This window comes from Canis lupus, chromosome 22 (genome assembly GCF_011100685.1).
Source record: "Canis lupus familiaris isolate Mischka breed German Shepherd chromosome 22, alternate assembly UU_Cfam_GSD_1.0, whole genome shotgun sequence".
Lineage (NCBI taxonomy): Eukaryota > Metazoa > Chordata > Mammalia > Carnivora > Canidae > Canis > Canis lupus.
In genome coordinates this window covers 621,825-649,294 of record NC_049243.1, presented here as the reverse complement: position 1 = coordinate 649,294, position 27,470 = coordinate 621,825, and the positions used below count along the sequence as shown (strand labels likewise).

The following is a 27,470-nucleotide window of genomic DNA, read 5'->3' as shown; positions in this document are numbered from 1 at the left end:
CACCCAGCATGCACCCAGCGAGCACCCAGCGAACACCCAGCGAGCACCCAGCGAGCACCCAGCGTGCACCCAGCGAGCACCCAGCGAGCACCCAGCGAGCACCCAGCGTGCACCCAGCGTGCACGCAGTGTGCACCCAGCGAGCAGCGTGTACCCAGCGAGCACCCAGCAAGCAGCGTGCACCCAGCAAGCACCTGGCGTGCACCCAGTGAGCACCCGGCGAGCACCTGGCGAGCACCCAGCAAGCAGCGAGCAACCAGCATGCACCCGGGGGGCCTTCATCGGACGCCCCGGGCAGAGCTTAGGGGCTGTAGCCCGGCCCCGGGATGCGGTGGGCCACCAGTGCCCTCGCCGTAATTCTAGTTCCCCTCCCAGCGGCCAGAACTGGTCTCTGACGCTTCTGCGGCCACGACGGCCGAAAGTGGGCCTTGAGCTCCCTGACAGGCCCCACAGGCCCGCAGGAAGCTGCGGCGGCTCAGCGGGGTTCTGGAGCAGGGACCCCGGGCGGCGGGATCTCCTCACGGAAGCCCTGACACTTCAGTTTGCCAGACGACACCGTCACCCCTGCGACACCTTGGGGCGAGCAAGTCGCTCCTCAGGTCTCACCAGCTGCCTGGTTTGCGAGCTAAGAACCGTCAGACCCGTGACGTCCTGGGGCGGGGTCTGACCCAGGCCAGGTCAGGTCCACTGAGGCCCGCACCCGAGGGGGGACAAGCTCCTCCTACCACCCCGCCGCCCCCCAGAGCCCTCATGTGACCGCAGTGGTGACCTCCCTGCCGGGCCGAGCCATGGCCCCCGAGCCATGGCCCCCGAGCGGCGCGAGTCCCGGGACCCCAGGCTATAGTGAGCTGGTGAGGTTCGGGGGCGGCCGGGGGGCCGGGGGGGCTGGACCCAACGCAGCCCGGCGGGCGTCCTCATTCCGAGAGGCGGTGGGACACGCGGCGGCCCAGGGCCAGGCCCCCACGAGAAAGGCCCCGGGAGACGTCAACCGCCCCGGGCTCGGCCCTGCCCCTCCCACTGGGCCCAGCAGGTGCTCCTGGCCCCAAGCACCCCATGGGCACAGCCGCGGCAGGGACAGTGGGCGTCTCTGCCCAGCGCCTGGCCTGCGGGGGGCTGCACCCCGTGTGGGGCCGGGGCTCCTCTAGGCTGTGCCGACCACGCTTCCAGGTGTGCGGAGACCCTGACCCAGCCCGGATGCCCGGCCCTGTCCCTAGACAAGCCTCGCTGTCACCCACACCCCGAGCCCACGCGTGGATATGGAGCCTTTCAAAGAGACAGGCTCGTCACGAGGCCGGTCAGCGGCCTGACGCCGGGGAGCACTCAGCAGTGATTTGCCCGCGGCCCCGGCGTGAGACCTGGGGAGCTGCACGCTGGCCTCCTGCCCTCTGAGCTCCCAGCGCATGGCTGGGGCTGGCGGCTTGAGAACTTCCAAAGGCAGGTCAGAAAGAAGCCCCTGAGGAGACAGAGACCCCAAGGAGGCCCGAGTCTGCCCCCCAGTTACCTGCAAACACCTGCCCCGAGTCTCAGGGCCCTTGTTTGCCAAATGGGAGCAGGGGTCCCCTCCTCGGAGGGTTCCTGGAGGAGGACACCCAACGCGTGTGTGGAAAGCCTCCAAGCCAGCACCTACCAGGTGCTCCTTCTTAAGGAGAGGAAATCCTTTTCAAGGACCACACTTATAAAAAATAAAAATAAAAAAAAATAAAAAATAAAAATAGGGGATCCCTGGGGGGCTCAGTGGTTTAGCACCGCCTTCAGCCCAGGGCATGACCCCAGGGTCCCGGGATCAAGTCCCACATCGGGTTCCCTGCATGGAGCCTGCTTCTCCCTCTGCCTGTGTCTCTGCCTCTCTCTCTCTCTCTCTATGTCTATCATGAATAAATAAATAAAATCTTTAAAAAAAAAAGAAAAAGAAAAAAAAAAAAAAAAAAAAAAAAAAAAAAAAGAAAAAGAAAAGAATTTTAAAAATAAAATAAATTAAAAATACAAAGAACAAAAAATAAGGACTACACTTGCCACAACCGGGACAAGGGGGTGCTCCCAGGAAGCCGCCGCATTCTTACAGTTGCCCCGAATTGGCTGAGCACCTAGTACGTCCCGGAAGCCCAGATATATGGCGGGAATACAGGAGCAGGGATGGGATGAACCCTGAACCAGCGAGAACCAGACACGCGTGGGATGGGGTGCGGGGCGGAGCTCTCTAACACCCGCGTGTCAGACCAGGCGGCCAGACATCCGTCAGGCCACGTGTCATTTCAACACACACACAGACCCCAAAGACTTTTTTTTTTTTTTAAGTTCTCGCCTTATTTTGAAATTCACGCTTTTCCCTGTTTCATCACCAAAGGACCCGCGTAGGCTGACAACCATTGTCAGCTTCCCCAACAAGATGGGCCTTTGCTTTCTATTTCCCCCTTTACCCAAAAAGAAATGATGGGGATCCAGGAGGACACGGTTACAGACGGACACACTGCCATTTCCTGAAGTCCTGAGGTTCGACATATCAATGACCCGAAGCAACGAGAAGGGGCCACGCGGTCAGTCAAGGCCCCGCCACTGACCTGGGCCACGAGAACGGGAGGTCCGAGTGGGACCTGGCTGACGGGGTGCCTGGGGGGTCAGCGGTGGACGTGACCCCGGGGTCCTGGGATGGGGAGATGGATGGATGGATGGATAAATAAATAAATTAATTAATTTAATTAAAAAAAAAAAAAAGCCCGGCTGGAGTCCGAGCAGAGGCCTGGCTGCACTTACCAAAGCGGGAAGCGGAAAGGGTCCACTCGCCACGGCCCTGCTTTTGGGCCGCCCAGTGTGGACGGAGGGAATAGCGGCCGCCGCATGGGGTGACGCCGTGGCTCTTGGGCCGCCGAGTGGGGCGAGGGCTGCAGGCGGACACATGCGGGCTCAGGGCTCAGGCCGGGCAGGGGCCGCTGTCGCGGGCCTGGACCACCCGGACTCCTGCCGCTCAGCCCACACCCGCGTCTCAGAGGTGCGGCCCCAAGACAGGGGCCGCCGCGGCCACACCGCGAGCTCCCGGGGCCCAGAGGGGTGCAGGTCCGCCCTCGTGGGGGGGGCTCTCTGCAGGGGCCCGGCCTGGCCCTGGAGCGGGTGGGGCTGGCTCCCAGGTGACAGCGGGGGAGGCCGCGGAGGCCCCGGAGCAGGCCGAGGACAGCGGCGGACCCACAACATCGCGTGCTTTTCCACGAGCAGAGAAGAAAGGCAGAGCCTGACCCTCGTCTGAGGACGCCTCCCCGGAGCGCCCACTGCCAAGGGTTTACCCAAAGGACAGGAAAATAATGCTGCGTTCCGGGGCATTCCGGGGCACACAGGCCACCAGGCCACCCGGAGCCGGGGTCTCAGCGACGGCGGGTGCGGTGGAGGAAGTTGAGGCTGGCTCACCCGGCTGCAGGGTGGGGGGTCGCCGCCGCGGCTGCGGGACGCGTCTCCGTGAGCGTGACAAGCTCCCGAAACACCCACAGGCCTGACCGCATGCGAGTCAAAATGCTTTTGCTCTATTTGTAGACACAGTTGAGATCAAAACTAAATTGATACGGACGCGCATTTGAAGGGGGGGAGGCACCGACGTCCACGATGAGCTGACGAGCGAATCAACGCGTCTGAGCAGAGCAAGGGAACCAGAGAAACAGGTGGGATGTCGCGGGGCTTGCGTTCCTGGGAGGGGGAGGCAATGAACTATTCTGGGGTGAACTAATCACATTTATGGAGCGCTGGGAGCCAGCCGCCCGCCGCCTGCTGCCCCCCTCCCCAGGGCTGCTGCTGCCCCCGCCAGGAGGGACCGCAGGACGCGGCCCGCGGCAGCGCGGGAGACACAGGCACACAGCTGGACCCTGGCCACCGGGCCCAGTACATGCGGGGCCTGAGCGCCCTCGGGACGGCCGGTCACCGAGAGGAAGCACCGGCCACCGGCCTGCGCGGCCCCAACCCCGCGGCCTGGGGACATGGCGCCAGGACACCCAGCCCCCCATCCGGTGTCAGAGGAGCGGCCAGCCTGGCCCACCGCATTTGCCCCCACCCCACCCCCCACCCTCGCCCCCTCGCCCTCGCCCCCTCACCCCCCCTTAGCCCTCACTACCCCCTCACCACCCCCTCGCCCCACGCCCCTCGCCCTCCACTCATCCCCCACCCTCAGTCCCCCTCCCTCACCCCTCCAGCACCTAACCCGGGCCTTAGCCTCCGATTTGTGCTCAAAAGATAAGATTTTGGGATTTGCTGGCAGGCAAACAAGTGGATTTCTGTTGGTTTCCTACCTTCAGGTCCCTCTTTTCCACAACAGGTTCGGTCTCGGAGATTCGGGGGCGTTGAGGCCACCTGGTTTCCGGCTGGCAGGTGCCGAGCCCCGGGCTGTCGGCCGCGCGGAGGAAGGACACCACCTGCGACAGGTGCAGCCGGGCGGTCCCCGTGCTCGGCGGCGCCACCGGACTGACCAGTGACAGCGATCCAGTTCCACCCCATTCCCCGGGGGTTCCCAGGTCACGGCCCTGGGCCCCAGGACGCGGCCTCTGCAAGGACGGGGCGCAGCCCACCCACCCCGCAGAGTCAGGCGGCAGCGCCTCGGCCCGCACCTGCGACCTCGGTCAACAAGCTCCCGTTACCCCTTAACCGGTGCCCGAGGGTGATGGCACTGCCCGCGCCTGATGCTCTTCGCCCCCTGCTGCTGCGCCAGCGGCTGTGAGTCCCTCGGGGGACGCCTGCCGTGCACCTCACTGCTGCCCCGGCCCCTGGCACCCCTCCCGGTACCCCTCCTGGCACCCAGCACCCCTCTCGGCCCCCGGCCCCCGGCACCCAGCACCCCACCCAGCACCCCTCCTGGCACCCAGTCCCCAGCACCCAGCCCCCGCACCCCTCCCAGCACCTGGGCCCCGGGCCCCAGGCCCTGGCACCCAGCACCGGGCACCCCACCCAGCACCCTGCACCTCTCCCAGCACGGACGCCCCCCCCGGCCCCCGAGCCCTGGCACCTACACCTGGCACCCCACCCAGCACCCCTCCCAGCCCCCAGCCCCCGGCCCCCGGCACCCCTCCCAGCCCCCAAGCACAGTGCCTGGCCAGTGGGAGGTGCTCAGGAAATACCTGTTTATTGTAACAAATTTTAAAAAGGAAGGAAAGAAAGGTGTGCGGGGTGGTGGGGGGGAGACACCCAAGCCGGTCAGAAGGGAGGAAGGGGGAAACGAAAGAAATTTCTCTAATCTCGGTTTCTTCATCCATGAAAACGGGCCAATAATTGTGACAACTGTTAACTGTTCCCTCATTTGGGACTGAGCACGGGGGCGGGGGGGGCGTCCGCACGTCTGTGTCCCCGTAACCTGCGTGCTTCTCCGGGGTGAGCCCGCGGCCCGCTGGCAGGGAGCCGTCACCCCGCCCGAGCGCCCAAGCCGGGGACCCCACCAGGGGTGGCAGCGCCACGCCCAGCCCACCATCCCCAGGCCCCTGCGCCGCCCCTGGCAGCCCCGCGGCGACCCCAACCCTGACCCCGACAGAGGGGAGTGCCCCGGGGGGAGGGACCCCGGGACCAGGGAGGAACCAGAACCCCAGAACCGCGCTGCCCTTCGGTAGGAAGAAAGCGCCAGGCCAGGGCCCCCCACACTGAGCTGGGGCCCCCAGGGCATCGCGGGGCCAGGCTCTCCCGGAAGCGAGCTCGGCTGCCTCAGTGTCCCGGAGGCCTTTCAGGCCCGGGGTCCTGGCGCCACCCCAGCCCGCCCAGCCCACCCGCCCTAGGCCGCCAGAGCTGGGGACACAACTGTCCCTAATGTACTGGACAGACGTCCCTCCCTATCGATGGCCGGCTTTGCCCTTGGCCAAGCTAGACTACCTTCCCAGTGTTCACAGCAGGTAACAGCACGGTAGGTCGGTCCCCTCCCAGGCCTGGGGAAAGATCCGGATGTTCCAGAAATTGAGATTCGTTGCGAGGGTGTTGGTTCTGTTTCGACGCGACTGGGCCCCGGGGTGCCCCGGTGGGTGATCAGACTTTCCAGATGTGTCTGTTACCATTTGAATGGGTGCCCGGAGTCAGGCTCCTTGCCCTGCCTGGTGTGGGTGGGCCTCACCGCAGCAGTTGAAGGCCTGAGGGGAAGAAGAAGACTGCGGGAGAGGGACCTGCTCCTGCCTGGCCGCCGAGGCTCCTTCCGTGGCCCCGCTGTGTGAGCCAGGTTCTTCTAGTGCTTTTACACACCTGAGCACACGCCCCGTTGGTTCCGGTCCCCCGCGGAGCCGACCCAGGCACCTGCCCGGGGCAATTGGTGGAGAAGTGGGCTGCGGCCCCAGCCGTGGTCCTGGGTCCCTCCCCGAGGCGTGTGTCCCCACCTCCGCAGCCTCAGGCTTCGCCCCTCCCTCCCACGCCTGCTCTGTGCAGACGGCCCCTCCTCCCCGTTCCTGGGGTGTCTCCTCCTGCCCAACACTTTGCCCACACCTGCCGAGCCGGGTGCCTGCCGGGATCGTCCTCTCGGTTGCTCAGAGCCCTGCAGGAGCCGTGAGTCCCAGGCCCCCTCCACCCCCCAGCAGGGCGTGATCCTCCCACTGGGCCCCTCCGCCTCTCTGGCCTCCCGGCTCCCGTACAGGCCACGCGGCATCACCGTATTTAGCACGTGGCTCTTCACCCGCGTCTGTTGCCACCAGGCCCAGCGGCTTGGGAGCAGGGCCGGCGCCCTCCTTGAGTCTGCATCCCCGACCGCACACGGTGTCCTGCGCAGAGCCAGACGTCACGATCCACCTGTCGGCTCAGCGACGGAGCCCTGACTAGCAGGGTGAGGACCTCGGGCCAGGCGGTGCTCCCCTGCTACCCGGAGCACTTCTGCCTGGACTCAGGATGCGGCGGTCCAGCCAACGCAATGGACTCACCGAACTCTTGGGGGGATTATGTGACCAACTCTTCGAAAATAATGGCAGGAAAAGAGCGAACGGGAAAGTGCGGATCGCCCGGCTGCAGCGGGGTGCATGGGTGTCGTGGGTCGAACTGCAGATCCCAGAAAGGCAGCTCCTGCGGCTGTGACCTTGCTTGGAATCAGGGTCTTCGCGGGCATGATCAGAGTAGGATGAGATCGCACTGGGCTGGGGGGCCCTGGCCCCGGCGTGACTGCTGTGACGGCAGAGGCAGGAGTCAGATCGCGTGTGTCCGGGCAGGGGCGAGCCCAGAGTGGAGAGAGGGGGCAGGGAGCACGTGCCCCCCAGAGCCTTCGAAGGAACCAAAGCCACGGACTGCTCGACTGCCAACCCCCAGCGTCCCGGGCTGCGGGCCAGAGCTGTGCGTTGCCCTGAGGCCCGGGTGTGCGGCGGTTCTCCGGCCCGAGGAGACGCACGCAGCAGCGCAGGTGGTTCTTTAGTGCACACGTGGAAGGCGGGTGGGCTAACCCGGGTGGGTCCAGGCCTCAGAACCGCAGTGACCGTGACTGGCCGCCCCTCGTGGAGCCCCGGTGTCGTGAACCCCGTGGCCCCGCGGGGAGCCTCCTCACAGTCTGGGAGGGACGCTCGGCGACCGTGTCCATCTCACGGACTGAGGACCCCAGGGCTCGGCAGGGGGCGTGAGTAGCCCAAGCCCGAGCCCAGGCCGGCCACCCGCAGCACCCACGGCCACAGCTGCGCTTCCCGCTTTCCCAGTGTCCACGCGGTTCGCTGCCCTCCCCGCAGCCCCCCGCCCCAGAGGCGGCCTGTGTTGGGCTGGAAGGACGCCGACCCCCCCCCCCGTACCCCCCTGTGCAGGGCCTGAGCCTGCCCTGGGGATCCGCCCGTGGGCGCTCAGAGGACCGGCTGCTCAGCTTCACTCTTTGGACAAAAGTCCCTGAAAGCGCACAAGCAGCCGCCCGGCGCGGGCAGGGGGCATCGGTGCGCGGTCCTCTGGGGGTCGGGGCGCCTCCGGCCGCCAGACACGGCCCTGCCCCGCTCGTGGCCCAGACGCCGCCTCCCCTTTGCCTGCAGGCAGGTGCCCTCCACACCGAGAGCCGTCTTGCAGGAAAGAATCCCGGCAGTCTGGTGGCAAAGGCCGAGTTTAGTGGGCACCCTGTTCCTGGACGCCAGAGGGGCTTCGGGGGCCAGGCAGCCAGTCCATCCCGGCTGGGCTCGGGGTGCTGGCACGTCCTGGCCGGGTCCCGGGGAGCCTCTCCACGCCCCCCGTGCTCTACGCCACGGGAACCACGGCTGCCACCCGCCTTCCAGGTACTGTGAGCTTTCATGAGACACGGGCAAGACCTGGATACTTGGGAACCACTTTTCCCATAGTAATAAAAAATTAAAAAAAATTAAAAAACACTTTTATCACATGCACTCTCCTGGGCTTGGAGACGCCAAGTGTGTCTTGACCCTTTTCCTGTTTGACTGCCTGAGCCTGGCAGACCTCACAGCGGGTGGCACGAGAGCTACGAGCCCCCGCGCCCCACCTGCAGTGCCCCGGAGCCAGGGGCCAGCACAGACCTGCGCACAACCCTCGCACACGCACACACACACCCCCCCCCACGTGTCCCGAGCCCTCCCTCCCGACCTCGCCAGCATCAGCATTCCAGAGGAAGGGAGGAAAATCGAAGTAGCCAACTAATGCTACTGGATTGCGGGGATCACGGGTATTTTTAGTTTCCTTCTTCGCATTTTTCGCAGTTTCATTAGAATATTTCCACCCCGACCCAGAGATCTTCCCTGACACGACGGTTATAAAGACTAAATAAGGCAATGCTCGTAAGAGGCTCAGCCCAGCACCAGCCACCAAGGCTGGGCTCCCCCCAAAAGCAGCAGCCAGCTTGTAGGGACTTCCCGCTCACGGGCTCCTCCGGATGCTCGGTGCCGCTTCCAAGCTCACAACTCCCTTGATGCAGATTTATTCCCCGCCTTATGGATCGGAAACCGGAGGCTCAGCCGCTTTAGACAGCTGGCCCCGAGGGATTCAGGCAGCGGCCGGCCAGGGCCGGCATCGCCCCACAGGCGGCGGTCACCCGGCTCAGGACCCGGTGGGCGGGCCTCAGTGCGCAGCCCGCGTCCACACAGGCTGGCCCCTGCCCCACGGAGAGCTCCCGGGGCCTCGGGGAAGGGCGGCCAGCATCGCGGCCCTCGGCCCTGACCCTGGCTCCCTGGTCCCCCTGGAGGCTGTAAAGCAGACATCAGCCCCTGACCCCAGCAGGTGTTTCCCCTGAGGGGGGGGAGAGACTCAGGAGGAGCCTGGGGCCTGACAGGTGCAGGCGGCAGCTGCCCCCTCCCAGGACTCAGGACCAGCCAGGGGCCTGACAGGTGCGGGGGGCCCCTCCCCAGCGTGATTGGCAGGACGCGGGGCCCTAGGGCCGGCCTGGGACAAGAGGCTGCCTGTGGCAGGTGCGCAGCAGCTCCCCCATGGCTGTGGGGGCCTCCTGCCCCCGGGACCGGGATGAGGACCCAGGAGACCCCACGTTACCACAGAGCCCTCCACCTGGGAAGCCACGGGGAGAGTTTTTAGAGTTTTCCTTTTTTTTAAATTTGTATAATGGCTAAAACACCTGTTCTTCTCATCTCTAAGAAAGAAGTTTTTGGGTCAAATGGAGTATTTTGAACTCCTTGGCAGTGGGGGGTAGGAGTGGGCAAGGTGTGTCTTAGGAGTCATTCTCCCATTCGTTCATTCATTCATTCATTCATTCATTTACTCAACCTTGCGCATGCCAGGTGCTATCCTCAGAATCAGGACTACGGCTGTGAATTAAGAACTTCTCCCATCCCCACAGAGCGTGGTCTCCAGGAAACCCAAACCCGGACCACGAGCACCCAAAACAATCAGATCATCATAATTCTCCTAAGTACTTTGGGGACCATTTTTTCAATGACACGTTCCCAAGTGAAAGTGGCGCTTTCCTGCCTCGGGGGGAGGAGCTGGTGTTCTGGAAAATGCCAATGGGTACGTGTGAGGCACACGGTGGGTGCTGGGGGGAAAGTGCGGGCCGGGCTGGGGCGGGTGCAGCTAATCTCGGTACCAGTCGTCGCATCCTATACTTTAGCAGGCGTCGACCAGGACCCGTCTGCGGGGCTTGAAACGGGTAAACAAGCTTTTCCACCCAAACGTTCCTTTGCTCATAAATACGTTTTTCTCAGACGTAGTTAGAGCTGTGCACGTCCTCACTCCGCCGCCAGTCCGCACGCACTGCCTCCCCCAGAGGAGGTGGACATCTGCTGTACCCCAAAGTCAGAAGCACGAGTCCAATGGCACAGAAAAGTCACGGACGATACTGGTGAGTTGGGTCAACCTGCAAGGAGTGTACGTGCCGACGATGTCGCGGCTGCGGAACCTGGGGCCCGACCAGTGCTGCCGACGTAACCGCCAACCGACACACTGCAGGGCAGGCCGGGTGTCCCAGTCGGCCCAGCGGCCACGCAGCCCCGGCCACCCGAGCAGGTGCGTGCCGACGGCCGCCTGCATCTCCCTGGCACCCCCGAGACGGCGGGCGGGCACCAGGAGGGACTCCTGCCTCCGGGGAAGATGCAGACAGACCCCAAGAGCGTGGGACTCTCGCCGGGCAGCCCGCCCCCACCCGCACCCTCCCGCTGCCCGTGGGGCCCCGAACTTGGGGAGGAAACACACGCAGGACCCCGCTTTCCACTGTGGGCTTGGGTGGCTCCTCCTGGCTGACCTCCTGCCCCAGGTCTTGTTCGGACTCCGCGTCACTCCTCACGACAAGTCAGCCTCCATGTCATCATAGGAGCCGTGCAACCCACCGCCAGGGCCGCAGGGAGCTCGGCGGGTGTGAAGCCCCCGCGTGTCCCTCAACCAGGCCTGGGCGCGGCGGTGAGGGCGTCCCCAGGGACAGTGTGCTGGGCCTGGTGTCCCCGGGGCGTGCCACCCTGTGGCCCCGAAACCTCCTGCCCTCCCGCCCTGGGGGGGCCTGCAGGATTCACAGGCCCTCGTCGCCCAGAAGACGAGCCCACAGCCCCCGGGGCCCCAGAGGCCTTCCTGTGCCCATGGCCAGCGTCCGGCCCGGCCCCCAGCCCACCCACAGGTGCAGCCTGGAGCCGGCCCGCTCCGCCCCTGCCCCGCGCCCACGCGTCCCAGCCTCACTCAGCCGCCACCGCGCCACAGTGGCCACCGCGGCCCTGGGCACCGGAAAGGGAACGAGCGCTCCTGCACCGCTCGTGTCTCCCTGTGTCCTGTGCAGCCCGGGGCTTCGGCCTCTGCTCGCAGCAGCCTCAGCTCGGGGCAACCCTGCACATCCCCCGGCTCCCAGGGACGCCCTGGAGCTGCCGCCCGTCCTCCCCCTCCACATCGCCCCCCCACCCACCCCCCCCCCGTCCTCCCTCCAGAAGCGAGGACCCGCTTCAGGGTGCAGCCTGAGCCTCCGGCCACTGGCCACCTGGAGGCAGGCACAACCACCGCCACCCCCCACACCTGCCACAGGTGGCAGCCCAGCCCCGGAGCCCCCCTCCAGGCCACGACCCGTGTGTCATCCCCCTGAGGTGACAGGAGGTCACGGGCTGCAGAGCCGAGCCAGGGGCCCTTTGCGACAAGCACCCTGCCCGCCACCACCCGCTGTGTCCTGCCCTCGGGCGGCCTCTGGGGCCGCAGCTCCGGGAGGCGAGGAGACCCCAAGGCTGGCACCTCGGCCTGAGTGGGCTCCGACGGTGACCTCTGTCCCCCACGGGATGCCCCCAGCGCCGGCGGCCTGGGAGCTGGAAACCACCTGCCCCTGATGTGCCACACCTGCCGCTGCCTCCGGAACCTCGGGCGGCGACTGCATCCCGGCCCCGCGGCCTTGACCTTGACGGGTGCGCAGAGCCTCGTGGGTGAGGGCCGAGGGTGCCGAGGCTGTCCTGGAGTCAGGGTCTCCGGGGCTCCCATGGGCCCAGCCCGCGTGCATCGCCCCGCACACTCACGGCCTCGCCACTGGGGATCCCAGCCCGAGTGCTGGAGACGAGGACAGGCACCGACCCCAGCTCTCCCTTCTGCCCTCGTATTTTCTAGATCCGACTAGACGGAAACTGCTAACATTCGAATCATATACAAACGTGTGAGAAAGTAACCCCGAGAGCAAGACAGAAGGACCCGGAACACCCAAACACATTTTGATGGTTTTTTTTTTTTTTTCTATTTTCAACCTTAGTTACTCTGCTTAATTTGCTCTGTTTTTAGGATTTTTCTCCAAGCTAAGTAATAATTGCTTTTAGCTAATCCCAAAACCTAATTTGGAACTAGCTTTTAAGCAGAATTGCTATTCGCACTGGTTCTGCCACTGAACTGAACAAACAGCAGCTGGGCCGGGCGTTAGAGCTCCTCAGCGTGAACAAACCCACGCGAGGCCTTGGCGTGCAGCCCCGGCATTCCTAACGTCCCCACACCCCCTCCACCCCTTGGCCTTGTCACTTGGTCCCTTACTTCCGGTACACAGCACCTGGCTTCGTGCACTCTCTATGCTTTAAACTTCTTGTAACCACAAATGTCATTCTTTCCCATCAGAATCCGCGTATGGCAAGAAAAGCTCACCCTGAGTCCCTCTAACATGTGCCCAGTACTGCTGCCTCTAATTTGGTGACACCCGGTGACACCCGTCCTCCGTTACAACCTTCAAGATCATGCCAGCCATGCATCGATCACACCACCTCACACTCATGAGGATGTGGAGCAACCACAGCTCTCACGCGTTGGTGGTGGGAGCCCGTAACGGCGCAGCCACCCCGGGCGCAGGCTGGTGGTGTCTTAGGAAACCAAACATACTCTTACCATACAGTCCAGTCGTGCTCTCGAGCACTGACTCGGTTGGGTTGGGAACGTTCATCCACACAAACACCCCCACGCAAATGCTTACAGCAACCTCTACGCGATCGCCAACACTTGGGAGCAATCAAGACGTCAGGGACTGGATACATGAACATGCACACATCTCTTCATCGATGAAAAGAGCTATGAAGGCTCAAAAAGACACACAGGGGCCTTAAACGCCTAGTGCCAAGTGGAAGAAGTCAGATGTACTGCGTGATTCCACCTCCGTGACGTCTGGAAGAAGCCACACAATAGAGGTCGTGGAAGATCAGTGGCTGAGGGGTTGGGTGTGGGAGATGGGGAGGGAGAGCACACAAGGCTTTAGGGTGATGAAACCCTTCGGGGGGCGCCTGGGGGCTCAGTAGGTACAGCACGCAGCTCTGGGTCCTGCACCGGAGCCCCACGTTGGGAGTAGAGTTTGGTTAAAAAGAAAGAATGAAAGAATGGAAGGAAGGAAGGAAGGAAGGAAGGAAGGAAGGAAGGAAGGAAGGAAGGAAGGAAGGAGGAAGGAAGGAAGGGAGGAGGGAAGGAAGGGAAGGGAAGGCAGGGGCAGGCAGGCAGGAAGCAGGAAGCAGGGCGGGCGGGAAGGGGGGAGGCGGGCCGCCCGGCCCCTGTGCTGTGACATGTGCTCCGCCGTCGTGCTCCGTTCTCGAGGGCACGACACACCCACCGTGCCCTTCACGCACCCTCTAGATTTGGAGACTCCATGAGCCATTCCAGGCCTGCGACTGCCCCAGGACCCAACAGCACCGCGGGCTGGAGCGGCAGGATGACCCTCGGGGACTTGCGCACCCGGGGTGAGGGGTGCCTAGGTCCTGATGGCGCGGCGGAGACACGGGCCAGTCCGCCCCCGCACAGGGTGTGCTGCTGCCGTGGGACCCGCTCGCTCGCTCTTCCTCTGCCCCTGCCCACCCTGCGCTCTCCCTCTTTAAGAAGAAAAGATCTTTAAAAAAAAAAATTCAAAGTGAATTGCCCACGAAAATAAACAAAGGGCTGATAAATCAATCGGCCCCCGACCGGGGTGAGCCGCGGGTGGAGCCCCAGGGTTCCAGGGGGAGCGCTGACCGCCCGGGGGGACAGCCGAGGGCTCCGTTCCTCCCCGTTCCCCCCCCCCCCCGCCCCGTGCCTTCCTCCTCTGACCTCACTGGGGGGCACTTCACAGCCTGTCGCCTCTTGTAAGTCTGAGACCCTGATGGGAACGTGTGGCCCCATGCGCCAGTCGCAGGGCAGACTCCACAGAACGTGCCTCTACTTCCCCAGCGAGCACTTCGTCGCACCACAGGGGTCCCCATGGGCTCACGCCGGCGGGTTCCTGCCTGCGGGACCGTGGGCCTGGCGGCCGTGAGCCCGCCCCGTGGGTCCCTGGGTCTCAGCCTCGTGGTGCCCCGTCTCGAGCTGTCCCTCTCCTCTGAGTCCCGTGGGCTGCGAGGCCCAGGCCCATGACTGACCTATTGTTCTCCGTGGGAGGAGGGGAGAGGCCTCGGCGGTGCCCAGCACAGGCCGGACGGCCGCAGCCCTGGAATTCCTGCGGGTGCACCGGCCGCGGGGGCTCCTCGCTGCCACAACCGGGTCACAAGCCTGACAAGGCGGCGGGTGTGGCCGGCCCTCCCCGGGCCGCCGAGCCCGATCCGTCCCCTGGCTCCCGCGGGGCCTCGGCCTCCAGGAATTTGGGCCGAGTGGCAGAGACGTCGCCGGCGGAGACAGCCACCACCGCCGTCCTCCCCGGGCCGTCTTGTGATTCGGAGCGGGCTCTGCTCCACTTTTTAAAAAGGGGAGCACATCCATGCAGCAGGCGCACACACACGGGACGGAGCCGGGGCCCGCGGGAGGCCGGGCGAGCGGCCGTCGGTAAGCAGCCGTCGCGGCCGTCCAGGCGGGCACCGGCCGGGGGACGGGCACAGGACGCGGGCTGCCGAGCATCCCGGCGGGAGGCCAGAGGAGCCTCGAGGACGCCGGGGCTCGGCCACCTGGCAGAGGGCCCGGGGGACCGCTACGTCCTCGCGCCCAGCCACCACGCCCCACACCAGGCCCTCCGAACCCCGAGCCCGCTCCTGCTGAGGAGGACAGGCTTGTCCCCTGAGGGCCCAGCTCCTCGTGGGGCGTCACAGGGGACCAGGGCCCCAACGCCGCTGCTGTAGGACGCCAGTGAGACGACTGCAGGAGGCGCGGCATGGGCACTGGGGCCGGGGCCTCCCTTGCTTTGCACCGACCTCCCCTCCCGCTGATGCTCTGTTCCCTGGAGGGGCAGCCCCTCTGTACCCCCGCCTGGAAACGTGTGTTCCTTCCGAGGACAGGACGTCAGGGACCCCCATGCTCCAGGTGCCATCAGCTCCTGTACCAAGATTGTCAGGCGCACTTATGTCCTCCAGGTTTTACGCAGCCCCCGTGGGAGACCAGGGCTTGCTCATGACCACATGTGGTCGTGTACCTGTGCACACGGAGGCTCAGCACCTGCACCCCCCCCCACTACTCATCACAAGCGCCCCCTGCAACCCGTCCCCAATTCCCCTCCCCTCTGGTCCCATAACCCATCCCCAATTCCCTTCCCCTCTGGTCCCATAACCAATCCCCAATTCCCTTCCCCTCTGGTCCCATAACCTGTCCCCAATTCCTTCCCCTCTGGTCCCATAACCTGTCCCCAATTCCCCTCCCCTCTGGTCCCATAACCCGTCCCCAATTCCTTCCCCTCTGGTCCCATAACCCGTCCCCAATTCCTTCCCCTCTGGTCCCATAACCCATTCCCAATTCCCCTCCCCTCTGCTCGCCAGCAGTTCCTTCTCCAGAGTTGAGTCTATTTCCTGATTTCTCTCTCTCTCTTTTCCCCCCTTTGCTCATGTATTTTTTCTTAAATTCCACGCACGGGGGAAGCCGGGTGCTATTAGTGTCCCTTACTTCTTCGGCTTCCACTGTGCTCTCCAGCACCATCCGCACTGCTGCCCACGGCCACATCTCACCCTCTCCAGGGCTCCGGGACGTCCCGCTGGAGGTGTACCCCCCCTTCTCTGTCCCCTCGTCAGCTGATGGACGCTCCCTGGCGTATTTTCTTAAAGGGTTCACTGTGTGCCCCAAGCCTTGTCTTCCCTGTGCTGGAGACACCACGATGGCTCCCTTGTGAGACTGTTTGGTGGTTAACCGGGGAGAGGCTTGGCAGGGCCACGTGATCCATTCCTATCATCAGTCATTGCTCATGAGACACACGACCCGGCTCTAGGCCGGAGAAACACTAAAAGCCGTGAGGGGGGAGGGTGTCCTTCCTACACTTGTTTTCCGACCTAATGGTTCACTGGTGACCAGACCGGGGCCTCGGCCGAGGTCATACATTCGGTGAGCGGCAAAGTGGCCCAAGATCCCTGCAACTCACAGCTCGGCTTCAGGGCGCGTGGGGGCCGTGGGGACAGCTGCTGGCCTTCCCCGCGGTTGCCCGGCGGCCTCACCCCGCACCTGCTCCGCTCGCTGCAGGAAGCCCCCGCCATGCGGCCCGCCCTGCTCGCGCTCCTCCTCCTCCTGCTTCCCTCCTGCCTCCCCGGGGCGCGGGGCGGCCTCCGCGAGGACCTGGGCCTGCTGAGGACCCAGCTTGCGCTCCGCCTCTACCGGGACACGGCGGCGGCGCCCAGCAATGGAACCAACGTGGTCATTTCCCCGGCCGGCGTGTCCCTGGCTCTGGAGATCCTGCAGTTCGCGGCCCAGGGGGACACTGCGCGGCAGCTGGTGCAGGCGCTGGGCTACTCGCTCCACGGTAAGAGGCCCGCCCCGCGGGTGGGCGCCTGGGTGCCCGGCCCCGAGCCCAGCAGCTCCCGCTGACATGCTCAGCCACGCGTGGGGTTCTCTTCTCCTCAACAAGGGATGGGGGTGGCGACTGCCTGAGCTAAGGATCCTAGAGCGCATGGGCGGCGGCAGGCCGTGAGCACTTCCCTGGAGCTGGGCCCTGCAGGGCCACGCGAGGGCCACCCCGAGGCGCCAGGCCCAGGGCGCCGCCGTCGCCCCTTCCCCTCCAGGCCGGCCCTGACCCGGCAGCGCTCCCGCTCCAGCCTCACGGCCGTGCCACCCCCACCAGGCGGCTGCACCCCTGGGCTCCTGTCCCCAACGGCTGCGGGGCCGCACGGCGAGCTCGTAGAGGCGCCGCTGCGAGGCGGGCGGGTTGCAACGAGGTGAGCTCGGGGCAGGGGAGCCCAGTGCCCGCGGCCCAAGGGGGGCCCTCGTGCGCCTTTCGGCCTTGACAGAGGCTCCCGCTGACGTCGGGCCCACAGACCAGCGCCGGCAGCTGGGCTCGGCCTTCAGGGCGGCAGCTCGGCAAGCTCGGCGCCCAGCGGCGTCTGCACCGACCCCGGCCACGGTGGCAGGCAGCTCCTCGGCAGCCTCCTGCGGTCTTCCCCCGGGGTCGCACCTGCTGCTCGAGACAGGCCCAGCAGCCCGGAAGGAGCGCCGTCCCCACCGCACGGCCCCGCAGGTCCTGGGGACGTCGGGGGCTTTCCCGGGCAAACTGTCAAAGGAGGCTCGTAGCGGCGCTGGAAGCACGGGGCCAGGGCCGGAGGGCCGGGAGGGGAGCCTCCGAGGGGAGGTGGCGGCCTCGGGGGAGCCCTGGCTGGCCACGGCCGCTGTCACCCCCACCGTCATTACGTCACTTGGTCTTCATGGAAACCGCGCACATCCTCATCCCCGGGTTACACGGGACAAGAGGCAGACCGGCAGGCACAGAGCAGAACTCAAGTCCAGGCTCTCGGTCCCCAGTCCCACGTCCCCCCACAATCCTTGGCCCCGGGCCGCCCCTGAGCGGGTGCATGCGGCAGGAGGACCTTCCTTTTCTGCCTCTAACCGCAGCCCCCTTCCCCGTCACCAAGGCACACCCTCGACGCCACCTCCGCTCACCTGCTTCATCTGGCAGGTAAACCCCAGTCACGGAGCTCCCAGGCTCGTGGTTACAGGCCTTAGTTAGTTAGTTGTTAGTTAGTTAGTTAGTTGTTAGTTGCTAGTTAGTTAGTGAGTTGTTAGTTAGTTAGTTAGTTAGTTAGTTGTTAGTTAGCCGAAGGAAGTCCCCATCAGGAAGCGCAGGGCGGCACATGGGGCCTAAAGGAAGGGGCTCGCGGGCTCCCCGGTGAGTGCAAGGCCTCACGTGGGCACGAGAAATGAGGACAAAATGCCCTGCTTCTTCTAGTGCTTCTTCCCACTCTGTGGCCACAGACCCTCTCCAACCCTCACCCCCCTCCCCGTGTCTGCCCTCCAGGGTCCTGATCCCTGCGGGCCCAGAGCTTGCCCGCCTCCTGCCTTTTTGGACGGCATCATCTGTAGGATCCCAGCCCCCCTCTGGCAAGAAGGAGCTTTGGGGGGAAAGGAGGGACAGGACTCCTTCGGAGGCTGCAGTAGGAGTGCCGGCCATGCTCACATCCCCCCGTCCATCAGTAGGAGGCGGGAGCCCCCAAAGGCCGCAGGGAGGAGGTGCTGCGCTCAGGCCTTCACAGATGTAGCAGCCCCTGGTGGAGCCAGTGTCCCCGGTCACCCTTCCCCAGCCCCGTGACCCTGAACCACCTTAGCCATCTGTAGGTCTGTCCGGGGGCAGCCCCTTGGTCTGTGTGTGGCGGCACAATCATAGGGGCGATGCCACGTCATGGGGTTAAAGGCGCTGCTGCTGGCCGCCCGGGTGTCGGGCCCCAGGTGTGAGGCCCCGGGTGTGAGGCCTGGGTGTGAGGCCCTCAGGTGTGTGAGGCCCCGGGTGTGAGGCCCACATGTGAGGCCCGTGCTGTGTCTCTGTGGCCAGGCTCCCCTGTGCCCCAGGCTTGGTTCCTCTACCTTCTGGCGGGTTCTTGTGGGGTAGCAGCAGGCCCGTGGGGTGTGGGCTGTGGCGCTGGTGGCCTCGTGGGCTCCCCGTGGCTGTCAACCAGCAGTCGATCTTGGGAGATGCCTCCCTGGACGTGCCCAGGCTGCTGACCTGCTGTGCAGGGAGGCCGCTGAGCCAAGCACCAGGGGCGGTGACGCCCGATGGTGCGGCTGTCTCGGTCACTCAGCCCTGACTGGCTGTGCCCCGGAGGCGGAGGACCAGCTGCCAGGAGGACCTGTGATTCTGTGCGGCCCCCTCGGGGCCTGATGGCTTCAGGTCCTGCGTGGCCTTGCCCCAGCTTTGAGTCCGTGGGCCCAGGCCGATTCCTGGCGGGGGAGGGGGAAGGCCCCCCTGTGTGAGGCCTTGGAGGAGCGGGGAGGGGGGTGATGGGGGAAGGGTGATGGGGTGATGGGCATGGGTAATACTGGGTGACAGGGGAGGGATGACGGGGGAGGGATGATGGGGGAGGGTGACGGGGGAGGGTGGCAGGGGAGGGTGATGGGGAGGGTGACGGGGACAGTGACCGCAGCGCCCAGCCTGACGTGTCCCGCACCCGCAGCCCCACAGGTGAGCACGTCCGTCCGCAGCGCCTATGCCGCCCTGCGCAGCCCTGGCCGCGGCCCGCAGGTGGAGCTGGCCTGCACCATGTTCGTGCATCCGGGCGCAGCCGTGTCGCCCTGCTTCATGGAGCGTGTGTCGCGCTGGGCCAACAGCAGCCTGCAGCCGGCGCCGCCCCGTGAGCCCCGCGGCCCGCCCACGCGCTCAGGTGAGCGGTGTGGGGGGTGCAGGGGTGAGGCCGGGCGGAGGGCGGGAGGGGACGCGGCGGTGCCGGGGGCCCAGGCCGGAGCCAGGACAGGAAGCCTGCAGGGGTGAGGCCATGCGGTGGGCGGGAGGGGACACGGTGGTGCCGGGGACCCAGGCCAGAGCCAGGACGGGCGGCAGGCAGGGGTGAGGCCAGGGCAGACAGGAGGGGACGCGGCCGCGCCTCGGAGCCCGGTCGGTGGGCGTACTCAGCAGCCGGGCTGTCCCCGCAGGTGGCGGCCCCACGGGCCCCGAGTCGGGGCAGGCCGAGGCAGCGTGGGCCCGGCTGGCACTGCTGAGCACCATGTCCTTCCGGAGCACCTGGCGCCGCGGGTTCGCTCCCGCTGACACCCAGCCACTGCCCTTCGCGGGCGTGCGGGGCCTGGCGCTGCAGGTGCCCACGATGCACCAGACGGCAGAGGTCAACTACGGTGAGCTCCTCCCGCAGGGGCGCAGCGAGCGGGCCGGGCTCAGCTGTAGGCGGGCGCAGGTGGGGAGTGTGGGGCACCCCCAGGAGGCGCAGGGGAGCCGCGGTGGCGCCCCAGGGTCCCTGCGCCCAGGGACAGGCCGCAGGCTGAGTGCTGGGCCCGAGGGGTGCCAGGGGGAGGCCCACACCCGGGTGGACGGCTCCCGAGAGGGCCCCCGCGGGCCTGCCCCCCCTGCACCCCCTGCACCCCCGGGCTCCACCCCTCCAGCTGCGGGCTGACTCTGCTCCCTCGGGGGAGCCCCGCAGACGGGGTTTCAGGGACCCCGGCCTTGAGAACACGGCTGCCCTCCTGCCCTGATGCCCATCCCAAACATTGCCTGGTCGGTGAATTTAGGTCTTTGCTTATCCGATGAGCACCTACCCCCGAGGGGAGGCGAGGTGCGCAGGGAGGAAGGCCCGCGGATAAGCAGACACACATGTGACTTAGGCTCCTGTTCCCCGTGTCTCCCCTGCTGTCGCCCTGACCCCCGCTGCTCCATCTGTCCCCGGTACTAAATTTCCCAGTTTTATATGATCCGTGGGTTTAGAGCTTTTGTTGAAAGAAAGGTCTAGCACAAGGAGCCTGGTTCCCCATGCAGCCACAAAAGGCCAGGATTGGAAGGCGTCCCCTGTAGGACCGGAGGGCCCGGGGTGCTGCCCAGCACTGCAGGCCCCGAGACCCAAGCCCCGGGAGGCCATCTTAGAAATTCGAGGTTTTGCCATCAGAAAAGGTGACTTTGGCCTCAAACGGCCTCCCGAGGGTGGGACACACACCCTGTCAATAAAATGTACTCTTAGCAGTCCCGGGAGACGGCCCCTCCAGGGCCTGGCGCAGTTCGGTTCCCCAGCTCCCGGGACGGAACTGACTCCCCCTCTGCGGACCCCCAGGCCAGTTCCAGGACCCTGTGGGCCATCAGGTGCAGGTGCTGGAGCTGCCCTACCTGGGAAGTACCGCGAGTCTGCTTCTGGTGCGGCCGCGCGACAAGGACACCCCGCTGAGCCACATCGAGCCCCACCTCACAGCCAGCGTCCTGCACACCTGGATGTCCAGCCTCACGAGAGCCAGAATGGACGTGTTCCTTCCCAGGTGAGCGGCTGCATCGTCCTTACGGGGTAGACGCGAGGAGCCAGGTGGTCTGGTCCGGGGGTCAGTCCTGAGGCACTGGGCCAACCTGTCCAACCAACGTGGCCCTACAGGTTAGGCCAAGAGGGACTTACCCCAGAGACGGGGACCAGGTGAGAGTCTCTGACTCGCTAGCTCATGATGTAGGCAGAATACGATTCCTTCTGGAATTTCCTGGAGCCTCCTCGTGGGGAAGATCATCTGTCTTCATTGGGCCAGGCTGGAGCCCCTGGGAAAGACGAACCATGCAGCTCCCTCTGAGGCATGAACCCCGAATCCTATCACATCCTAAGAGGGTCACCAACGGTCACTTTTCCAAAACCAAGGAGGCAAAATAGTTTAAATAGTTTATAATTCTGATGAGAAGGCAAACTAAGAGGTAAGATAATTCAAGACTTTTAGTCTCTGAGCTGAGGGTTCTCATTCTCTCTGAATAGAGGTGAGCCTCCCTTTAAGAGAAGCCAGTAGGGAATATAAATATAGTGAAAGGGAATATAAGGGAAGGGAGAAGAAATGAGTGGGAAATATCAGAAAGGGAGACAGAACATAAAGACTCCTAACTCTGGCAAACGAACTAGGGGTGGTGGAAGGGGAGGAGGGCGGGGGGTGGGGGTGACTGGGTGGCGGGCACTGAGGGGGGCACTTGACGGGATGAGCACTGGGTGTTATTCTGTATGTTGGCAAACTGAACACCAATAAAAAATAAATTTATTATTACAAAAAGAAAAGAGAGAGAGAGAGAGAGAGAACCCAGTAGGCACTAATACAGCTTGGCGAAAAGTTAAAGGATGGTTCTAGATTTTGCTTTTCCGAAGCCAAACTCATTTGCAAAGCTCATTACTTTACAAAGAATTCCTTGGTGAGCTTCTTTAAACGATAAGCTGCTCTGGCGCACTGGAAATCGGAGCAAACGTGTGATTAGCTTGTAGACCAGCCTCAGGCGAGGAATGTGGTCCAAGGGCTCCGGACACGGCTGCTTCGCGCTCCCTCGTGGCGGCTGCTCTGGCCTCCCCTAGGGCTGACCGGGCCTCGGCAGCGCTGAGCCAGAGCTCTTGGCAGTGCTCCTTTGAGGAGTTAAAAATAGGCCCAGACGCTGAAACGAAAACACACGCAGAGCGACCCTGTGAGCTAAGGGCCAAGGTCTGCAGTGGGACCCGGCATGACCAGCGCCGAAGGGGACACGCCTCTAGGATAGAGCCGGGCGTCTCCAACCAAATATGTGGACCCCAGATGAAGCGCAAAGACAGGACGTCGCGACAGACCGTGTCTAGCGGGGAGCAGAAGCAGCCCCAGTGTCTCCGTGACGCTCGAGAGAAGCTCAGGACAAGAAGAGGAGCTGCCGACGACATGACATGGACAGAGATTGAAGAGACAGACGCAGCCTCATCCTGGAGCGGCTGCTGCCGGGGAGCCCTCCGCTGTGTGTGACCCACCCTGAGAGCCCGCAGCGCCCGAGGAGGGATCCAGAAACCCCAGGGCAGGGGCGAGCCGGGAAGGCGGGGAGCCCAGGAACACAGCACCAGTCCACGCTTGGGCTTCTCCTGAGAAAGGCCCTTCTGACCCCCCTAAGACGATCAAGCCTGCCACCCAAGGACAACGGAAGGTTTTGGGAAAATGAGGCCACTTTACGAGAGAAACAGCCTCAAACCCTTGAAGGAATGCATAGAGAAAGAAGTAGGGCTATTTTAGGTCTAGATCACCGTTGGGCCCATCGCACCACGGCAGTCGCACGTCAAGGACTTACCTGCACGTCTGCAAATCGCTCATCGTCCACCACGAGCTGCCTTCCGGGCAGCCCGCGGGTCTCACCTGGAGCAGAAGCCTTTGTGAGCGACACGGGCCGGGGCGCACAAGTCGCGTGGCAATGGGGGGGCGGGGGGCTTGGGGTCGAGCGTCACCAAGCAGCGTTATTTAGTCGATTCTGGCTGGAGTGTGATGTTTAGCTTCCAAAGGAACCTTTTATTTATGAAAATATGACATACAATGCATGGGGACAATCCATGTCCATCAGGGAGGTTAGCGCAGCGAAAGAAGGGGCAGTGGATGGGATGAGCACTGGGTGTTATGCTGGATGTTGGCAAATTGAACTCCAATTTTTAAAAAAAAGAGAGAGAGAGGGGCGCCGGGGTGGCTCCGCGGTTTGGTGCCCACTGTAGGCTCAGGGCGTGATCCTGGGGTCCCAGGATCGAGTCCCATGTCGGGTTCCCTGCGTGGAGCCTGCTTCTCCCTCTGCCTGGGTCTCTGCCCCTCTCTGTGTGTCTCATGAATAAATAAGTAAAATCTTTAAAAAATAAAAAATACAAGAATTAATAAAAAAAAAAAAAAAAGAAAGAGAGAACAAAGTATAGGAGTCTCACAAACCTAAAAAGAAAGAAAGACTCCTCAAGGAGGCCAACTGCGGGCGTTACGAGGGTCGTTTGGATCCGTGATACAGCGACGCCCCCCGAGAGACTAGCAATGTGCCAGACGTATATTTGTTTAAGGAGCAGGACACTCGGTTATTGGCTCGACATGCTGGGGAGCGAGGTGGGAGCATGTTTTTTCTGGCAATAGAGGTGACACGGGTACCTTTGCTGGCATGTGCTCACCGTCCCGCATGGGGCGTTGCGGCGGGCTCGGGCTCTGCGGCCAGGAGCCCGTCTGTGTGTGTCCGTCTCTGTGTGTCGTGAGTGTCGGGAGGACCCGTCAGCTGTCATGTCTTCAGGAGTCTAGGCCTTCCTGGCACAGAGCTGCGGATCATCGTGTGTGCGCTATGCTTCGCGACGGGCATTTTCTTTCCTTTCTAGAAAATTGGGGTATAATTCACAGAACCATAAGATTCATTCTTTCCAAGTGTACGATTCGCAGGCGTTTAGTATACAGGCAACGTCGTGCAGCCGTCGCCACTGTTTAATTCCAGAACTTTCTCGACACCTCCAGAAGAAACGCGACGCCCGTTAGCAGGCCCGCCCCGTTGTGTCCCCACCAGGGTCCCAGCGGCCGCCAGTGTACTTGGGAGCACAGTGGACGTGTCTCGCTGCACACCGCGTGTAACCGAGACGTCCAGCGGCGGCCCTGTGTGCGTGGCTGCGCCACTTGGCAGTGTCTTCAGGGTCCGGCCCGGGTCCCAGCCTACGCGTCGTGCTTCGTTCTTTTTTATGGCAGAACAATTTCCCATCGTGTGGACACACTCCGTTCGGTTTTATCCGCTCATCGGCTCACAGCCATCTCAGTGCCTGGACCGTTTGGGGCCTGTTTGTACGCTTTGGCTTCTGGAACACACTCACGTACGCATGTTCGTGTGGCTGCATGTTTCAGCCACCTCGGGTACGCACCCAAGATGGGCCCCCGGGGTCACGCGTGGACCCCACACTGTACCTCTCGAGGGCCTGCCAGATGCCCTCCAGGGCCTCTGCCAGCCACCCCGCCAGCGCCCCTCATTGCCGGCTCCTTGTGAGGCCGTGCAGCTTGGAAAGATGGGGCTTCCCGAGTGGAAGCTGGCGCGACAGCAATGTGAAGATACTTGACGCCACACAGAACGGTCCAGTTCTATGTGATGTATTTTTTCCCACAGTTGGGGTTTTTTGAGTCCCTGTGAATGGAGGGAAGGACTAAAGAGTAGGGGTGTCACGGAGTCTCCCTCCAGAACCGTAGCTCCCCTTGCTAGAGCAGTTAGGGTGCAGTCCCCGCTTGGCCCTCCTGCAAGGCCTCCCCGCCTCTCGGCTTCTCCCTGGCCTGGAGGCAAGACGGGGCGCCCGGCCACCCATCTCCTTACGTGGCCATCCTCATTGCCGCAAGGCCGCTTCCCATGGTGCTTCCACTTGCATATCCCCAATGACCAATGACATCAAGCATATTTTCATGCACTTTGTGGCCATTTACATTCCTTTATCGAAGGAATATCTATTTCAATCTTTTCTCCACTTTTAAGTCGGTTGTCTTTTTATTGCTGAGTTGGAATAGTGCTTTATATATTCTGGATGCTAGTCCCTTATCAGATTTATGACTTGCGAATATTTTCTCCCATTTAGTGGATCATCTTTTCACTTTCTTGATGGTGTCCCTTGGAGCACCAAAGTTTTAAATTTTAATGAAGTCCAGTTAACTTATTTTTTCTTTTATTTCTTGCGCTTCTTTTGATGTCATTTCTAAGAAACCGTTGCTTAACCAAGATCACAAAGATCTGTGTCTATGCTTTGTCTAGGAATTTTCTAGTTTTAGCTCTTCTATTTCAAATTAATTTTTGTATGTGTTATGAGGTAGAGGTTCAATTTCATTCTTTGCATGTCATTATCCAGTTGTCCCAGCACCATTAATTGAAAAGATCATTCTTTCACTGAATTTTCTTGGTACCTTTGTTGAAATTAATTGACTATAAATGAATGAGTTTATTTTAATGGGTTTACTCTCAATTCTATTCTCTGGGCACAAATGTCTATACGTCGGCCAGGACAACACAGTCTCAATTACTATAATGTTTAGAAATCGGGATCTGTTAGCCCTTCAGATTTGCTCTTTTTCCAAGATTGCTTTGGCTATTCTGGGTCCCATACATTTTCTTGTGAATTTTGGTATCAGCTTCTCAGTTTCTGCCAAAAAGGCAGCTGAGATTTTGATGATGATGATTGTGTTTAATCAGTACATCAACTTGGGAATATTGCTTTCTAGCAATATTAATTGTTCCAATCTGTGAACACAAGACTTTTTTTCATTTTACTTATGTCTTCCTTAGTTTCTTTTGATTATGTGTTTTAGTCTTCAGTGTACAAATTTTGCATTCCTTTTGTTAAAATTATTTCTAAGTATTTTATTCCTCTTGATGCTATAAAATGGGATTTATTTGCAGATGATTCGTTGATAATATAAAAAACACAGTTGATTTTTGTACCTTGATCTCATATCCTGCCACCGTGATGAACTCATTTATTCATTCTAAGAATTTTTTCTCTGTACGTGTGTGTATTCTTTAAGATTTTCTATATATAAACCAAGTTGTGAGTAGAGATAGGTTTACTTCTTCATTTCTAATCTGGATGCATTTTTATTTCTTTTTCTTGTATGATTGCCCTCCACACTTTTCAGGACAATGTTAAACAGAAGTGGTAGGCATCCTTCTCTTATTTCTGATCTTAGGAGGAAAGCTTTCAGTCTTCACCATTAAGTGTGATGCTAGCTGGGGCACCTGGGTGGCTCAGGGGTTGAGCATCTGCCTTCGGCTCAGGTCGTGACCCCGGGGTCCTGGGATGGAGTCCCACATCGGGCTCCCTGCGGGGAGCCTGCTTCTCCCTTGGCCTGTGTCTCTGCCTCTTTCTCTCTCTGTCTCTCATGAAAAAGAAGTTTGATGCCAGCTGTGGGTTTTCTGTAGAGGCCCTCTTTTGGATTGAAAAAGTTCCCTTCTATCACAAGTTTATAGTGTGATTTTTGTTTTCATGAAAGATATCAGATTTTTTTTTCACATGCTTTTCTGCATTTATTGAGATGATCATGTGGCCTTTGTCCTTTATCCTGTTAATATCGGTGTTTTACATTGATTTTCATATGTTGAACCCACCTTGCATTCCTGGGATAAATCCCACTTGGTCATGGTGGGATTTATATGTTGCTAGATTCAATTTGCTAGTGCTTTGTTGAGGATTTTGCATCTACATTCATAAGTGAAATTAGTCTGCAGTTTTCTTTTCTCATGATATCATTGTCTGGTTTTGGTAAAGGGCAATTTTTTTACTCAAGATATTTTTGTGGCATTTCTTCTGAGCTGGACTTCCATACAAGAAACAAAAAAATCACTCTCACCTTTTATGGTCATACCTCACTCTTACTATTATCTTTAGTTACGAAAAAAATGATATTACTCAGTTTTATCACCTACCATAATCACTATATTTGGCTTCAAACATCCCTGAACTTTTTTTCAATATCCCTGAGAAACAATAAAACCACAATGGTAACAATAAAGTGTGTGAGCTGTGCTAGGCATTGTTGAGCACTTCTAAGAATTATTTCCCTTAATCTTCATAAAGCTGATAACTAAGCACTACTGTTATGCTCATTTCACAAATAAGGAAACTGAGGCAAAGAGAGGTAAAATAATTTGCCCCAGGTCCTTCAGCTAGTAAAAGGCTAAGCCAGGATTCAAACCCTGGCACTGGGCCCCCAAGTTCGTGCTCTTAATATGTTTCAGCCCTAAGAGTTTTCAAAATGGATGAGTTTTAAGTATTTAAGAAAAGTTCAGAAGAGATGGTACAAATTTTTTTTGAGACCGTCAGCATAGTTGGAGAAAGCGACCGTACCTTCTTGGAAAACTATTCTAAAGACCCAAAACATATTTATGAGAAAATCTGATACTTCTGTTTAAAATATTGATCACATTGTCTTGTATGCAATGAAGACCTTTGATATTAAATGGTCTAGTCCAGTATTTTTACTCTCCTGCAAGTTTTGCATAGTTTATAGAAAAAGATAAAGTCCATTTCAAACGTTTTCATTTTCAAAGAAAAATAATATGAGCAATCCTTTTAAAGAATCCTTCACAGTAAAATCTTAGATGCCTTGCCCTTGGAGAAATATTACAAAGTTGGTGTGTTG

The 27,470-nt window shown here is 61.1% G+C and overlaps 1 protein-coding gene across 1 annotated transcript in view; it reads left to right on the top strand.

The window, feature by feature from the left end:
* The first annotated feature begins 14,187 nt into the window (after nt 1-14,187).
* Nucleotides 14,188-27,470, top strand: part of SERPINE3 (serpin family E member 3) — a 28,078-nt gene continuing 14,795 nt past the window's right edge. Inside the window, exons 1-5 of the mRNA XM_038569415.1 lie at nt 14,188-14,552; nt 16,164-16,440; nt 19,076-19,289; nt 19,531-19,748; nt 20,672-20,870. Coding sequence (XP_038425343.1) covers nt 16,176-16,440; nt 19,076-19,289; nt 19,531-19,748; nt 20,672-20,870 — 896 coding nt within the window. The 5' untranslated portion in view covers nt 14,188-14,552; nt 16,164-16,175. The remainder of the gene's footprint in view (nt 14,553-16,163; nt 16,441-19,075; nt 19,290-19,530; nt 19,749-20,671; nt 20,871-27,470) is intronic.